This window comes from Borostomias antarcticus (genome assembly GCF_949987555.1).
Source record: "Borostomias antarcticus genome assembly, contig: scaffold_683, whole genome shotgun sequence".
Classification (NCBI taxonomy): domain Eukaryota; kingdom Metazoa; phylum Chordata; class Actinopteri; order Stomiiformes; family Stomiidae; genus Borostomias; species Borostomias antarcticus.
Window position 1 is genome coordinate 12,501 of NW_028175760.1, and position 4,667 is coordinate 17,167.

General features: G+C 55.8%; 1 protein-coding gene across 1 annotated transcript in view; it reads left to right on the top strand.

Annotated features, from left to right (window-relative positions):
- LOC311328611 (tight junction protein 1-like) overlaps nucleotides 1–3,485 on the top strand; it is a gene marked incomplete at its 5' end in the record, with an annotated part of 14,083 nt that extends 10,598 nt beyond the window's left edge. Inside the window, one exon of the mRNA XM_084462557.1 lies at nucleotides 2,786–3,485. Within this exon, the coding sequence (XP_084318683.1) occupies nucleotides 2,786–2,880 (95 nt within the window). The remainder of the gene's footprint in view (nucleotides 1–2,785) is intronic.
- Nucleotides 3,486–4,667: the final 1,182 nt, after the last annotated feature.

Here is a 4,667-nt window from a genome sequence, read left to right on the forward strand (position 1 = left end):
CTCCCCTCCTCCCCTCCTCTCCTCTCTCTCCCCTCCTCCCCTCCTCTCTCTCCCCTCCTCCTCTCCTCTCCTCTCTCTCCCCTCCTCTCTCTCCCCTCCTCCCCTCCTCTCCTCTCCTCTCTCCCCTCCCCTCCTCTCTCTCCCCTCCTCCCCTCCTCCCCCCTCCTCTCTCTCCCCTCCTCCCCTCCCCTCCTCCCCTCCCCTCTTCTCCTCTCTCTCCCCTCCTCCCCTCCCCTCCCCTCCCCTCCCCTCCCCTCCCCTCCCCTCCCCTCCCCTCCCCTCCTCTCTCTCCCCTCCTCCCCTCCTCTCCTCTCCTCTCCTCTCTCTCCCCTCCCTTCCTCTCACCTCCTATCCCACCCCCCCCCCCCTCTCGCTCTCTTCTCTCCTCTCCTCCCCTTCTCTCCTCTCCTCAGGGTCCAGGATTAGCAGCTAATGACTCTGGGATGCTGGGGCTGGAGGACACTGAACACTCTGTCCTGGTGCATTGTGGGGGGATTGTGGGGATCCAATCCTCTTATTAAAAACAAGGAAAACCTCTCCTCTCCTTCTTCCTCGTCCTCCCCTCCTCTTCCTTCCCCTCCCTTTGCCCCTCTCTCCTCCTCAGCACCACTAGTGTCCTCCTCCTCTCCTCCTCCTCCTCTTCTCCTCTTCAACACCACTCAGACTACGCTGGTGTACTACACTCCTTTCCCTCTCTTCTCTACAGTATTATATCTTCTCCTCCCCTCCCTCTCTCCTCTCCTCCCCTCCCCTCCCTCTCCCCTCTCTCCTCCCCTCCCTCTCTCCTCCCCTCCCTCTCTCCTCCCCTCCCTCTCCCCTCTCTCCTCCCCTCCCTCTCTCCTCTCCTCCCTCCCCTCCCCTCCCTCTCTCCTCCCCTCCCTCTCCCCTCTATCCTCCCCTCCCTCTCCCCTCCCTCCTCCACTCCCTCTATCCTCTCCTCCCTCTCTCCTCCCCTCCCTCTCTCCTCTCCTCCCTCTCTCCCCTCCTCTCTCTCCTCTTCTCCTCTCCCGTCTGGTGGAGGTGTGGTGGTTCTGGCCGGTCCAGTCCAGACTGTGTGGATGTGGAGACCCTCTGAGTGTAGAAGTGTTCTGGTAGAAGCGCTCTCTCTCCTGGAGCCCAAGCATCAGGACAGCAGCTCCAACACATCGTTCATATCAACATCTGCTCTCCTCTGCAGAGCTGAGCCCTCACTGTGGACCAGTAGTCCAAGTCAGTCCGGGTTTTCTGTCAGAACCAGCACAGCGTTTTCATAAGGAAGCCTGCGGTTCCTCTGAACTCACTGATCTGAAGATCTCATAAACCAAGGGACCAACGCAGACGACACACCTGGGCCAATTACTTTGAATTGCACTCGATCTAAATAGAAACCAGTGGATGGAAACTCAATGACTCTCAATAGTTCCGATATCACAGTGTGTTTGCTTTGCTGTGTCTTTGTTGAGTGTGACTGTCCAGACTGAGGAAAGGAAGGGATCTGATTGGAGCAGCGGTGTAGTCAGCTGGCCTGGCGCAGACAGGGGGCCCGTTAGCAGACAGATCAGCTGGGCTCCATCGCTAGCTTCACGGGGGGGTGGAGACATGAGCAGGGACTGAGGGTGTGTGTGTCAGCTCCAGCTCCACACGTCTTTAATACAGGACTGAGGGCAGGAGAAGGCCCAGTCCCCTAGCCCTGTCCACTAGCCCTGTCCACTAGCCCTGTCCACTAGCCCAGTCCCCTAGCCCTGTCCTCTAGCCCTGTCCTCTAGCCCTGTCCTCTAGCCCAGTCCCCTAGCCCAGTCCCCTAGCCCAGTCCACTAGCCCTGTCCACTAGCCCTGTCCACTAGCCCTGTCCACTAGCCCTGTCCACTAGCCCAGTCCCCTAGCCCTGTCCACTAGCCCTGTCCACTAGCCCTGTCCACTAGCCCAGTCCACTAGCCCTGTCCACTAGCCCTGTCCACTAGCCCAGTCCACTAGCCCTGTCCACTAGCCCAGTCCACTAGCCCTGTCCCCTAGCCCAGTCCCCTAGCCCTGTCCACTAGCCCAGTCCCCTAGCCCAGTCCCCTAGCCCAGTCCACTAGCCCAGTCCCCTAGCCCAGTCCACTAGCCCAGTCCCCTAGTCCAGTCCCCTAGTCCAGTCCCCTAGCCCAGTCCCCTAGCCCTGTCCACTAGCCCAGTCCACTAGCCCTGTCCACTAGCCCAGTCCCCTAGCCCTGTCCACTAGCCCAGTCCCCTAGCCCTGTCCACTAGCCCAGTCCACTAGCCCTGTCCACTAGTCCATTCCCCTAGTCCCGCCCCCTGGCTGTGTGTTCTGTAAAGCCATATCCACATGTCTGATTGAGACTGTCTGCCTGCTGGTCCAGTCAATCCTAATCCTAATGTCTCCCAGATTGAATTGCACTTTATTTAGAATTATTTTGAGGGGCCCTATCATAGTCAACATTCAACCACTGTTAACTATGAACTGTGTTGACATGCAAGAAATGAACGTTAGTTGATCTAGTCGAGGGGGGTAATCTCCTGATAAAACCAACACTTCTTTAAGTTTTACATCGTCACGAAAGCTGAGAACCTCATACCTTCAAAACAGCCAATTCTAATTTATATGTTTGTGGTCATAAAAACCAACAACAAGCTGCTTAGAACACATCAGTACCAGACCGGTAAGTCCAAACTGGAGTTTGAGGTTCTGACCCGACGGTGACGATGCACACTAGCAGATGATTCTGTGTGTGCGGAGCCAGTGTGTGGGTCTGCGACCCGTAGCCTTCATCCTATCACTACCATGGTCTTCCTCTCTGTTCCCCAGGTGACCCCAAGAGCTGGCAGAACCAGGCCCTGCCCGGGGACCCCAACTACCTGGTGGGGGCCAACTGTGTCTCCGTGCTCATAGACCACTTCTGAGAGCGCCGGCCCTGGATGGGGGGCTACTGGACGTCACAACAATACACACACACACACACACTCACACACAAGTGCATGCAAACAAACCTACATTTGCATATGTGCCCTCATACTCTCACTCAGAGACACGCTCGCACACACACACACGCCACTATGAAGTCTGACCAGCCAGCGATGTTTACTGCAGCTGCGCCCTTTGATGATGTCGGAAGGCTGACGGTTTCGCTACGAGCCGCCCCCACCCCCCCACCCCTCCCTCTCTGAGCTCTGCAAGTCACAAAGACACTTCAACACTTCTACTTCCTCCAGCCACGGAACGCACGCCACTGTGTCCCTGAGGACTGAACCACGTCAAGCCAAGTCTCCAACCCCCGTCTGTAACCTGGAGGGAGCCGGAGGTCCAGAGCTTTCCCTTTTGAAGTAGATAGACATGCTGTACATGTAGATGTATTTAATGACCATATATACTGTGCTATATATAGTATACATGGTACAAATATCATTTTAAAATGTTTATGAAGTTCCAGAAAAAGACCGCTCTTCAGGTATCTCGAGGTAACAGACCAGAACTGCCATCACGTTTGACCACGTTAACTTACTGTGAGGGGTTCTCCTGACCTGAGGGGTTCTCCTGACTGTGAGGGGTTCTCCTGACTGTGAGGGGTTCTCCTGACCAGAGGGGTTCTCCTGACTGTGAGGGGTTCTCCTGACTGTGAGGGGTTCTCCTGACTGTGAGGGGTTCTCCTGACTGTGAGGGGTTCTCCTGACTGTGAGGGGTTCTCCTGACCAGAGGGGTTCTCCTGACTGTGAGGGGTTCTCCTGACTGTGAGGGGTTCTCCTGACCAGAGGGGTTCTCCTGACTGTGAGGGGTTCTCCTGACTGTGAGGGGTTCTCCTGACCAGAGGGGTTCTCCTGACCGTGAGGGGTTCTCCTGACTGTGAGGGGTTCTCCTGACTGTGAGGGGTTCTCCTGACTGTGAGGGGTTCTCCTGACCAGAGGGGTTCTCCTGACCGTGAGGGGTTCTCCTGACTGTGAGGGGTTCTCCTGACTGTGAGGGGTTCTCCTGATGAAGAATATGAAGGTGCTGAGGAATAAGAAGGAGAGGATGAGGAGGGTGTTGGACAGCGTTAGTAGAAGGATGTGTGGTGAGGATGAGGAGGGTGTTGGACAGCGTTAGTAGAAGGATGTGTGGTGAGGATGAGGAGGGTGTTGGACAGCGTTAGTAGAAGGATGTGTGGTGAGGAAGGTGCAGCGTTTACAGTATAGCCCAGCGCAGACGGGGGTATGAAGACCAGCTCAGCGCTCTCTAGAAACCTCCGCAGACCAGAGGGGGTCTTTCAGGAGGGTCTCTGTGTCTGACAGCTCTCTGCTTCCAGTGGTAGTGTAGGTATTCAACTCCTCTAACCGATGGCCTGGATGGAGATCTATGCATGGCTACCTACCTACCTACCTACCTACCTACCTACCTACCTACCTACCTACCTACCTACCTTCCTTCCTACCTACCTACCTACCTACCTACCTTCCTTCCTACCTACCTACCTACCTACCTACCTACCTACCTTCCTTCCTTCCTACCTACCTACCTACCTACCTACCTACCTTCCTAGCTACCTACCTAGCTACCTACCTAGCTACCTACCTACCTAGCTACAGTATCTACCTAGCTACCACTCAGGTCCAAACACCTGCTCACCCTCACAGCCCCCCCACCCTCTCTCTCTCTCTCTCTCTCTCTCTCTCTCTCTTTTCTCTCCTACTCGCTTTCGTTCTTTCTCTTCTCTTTT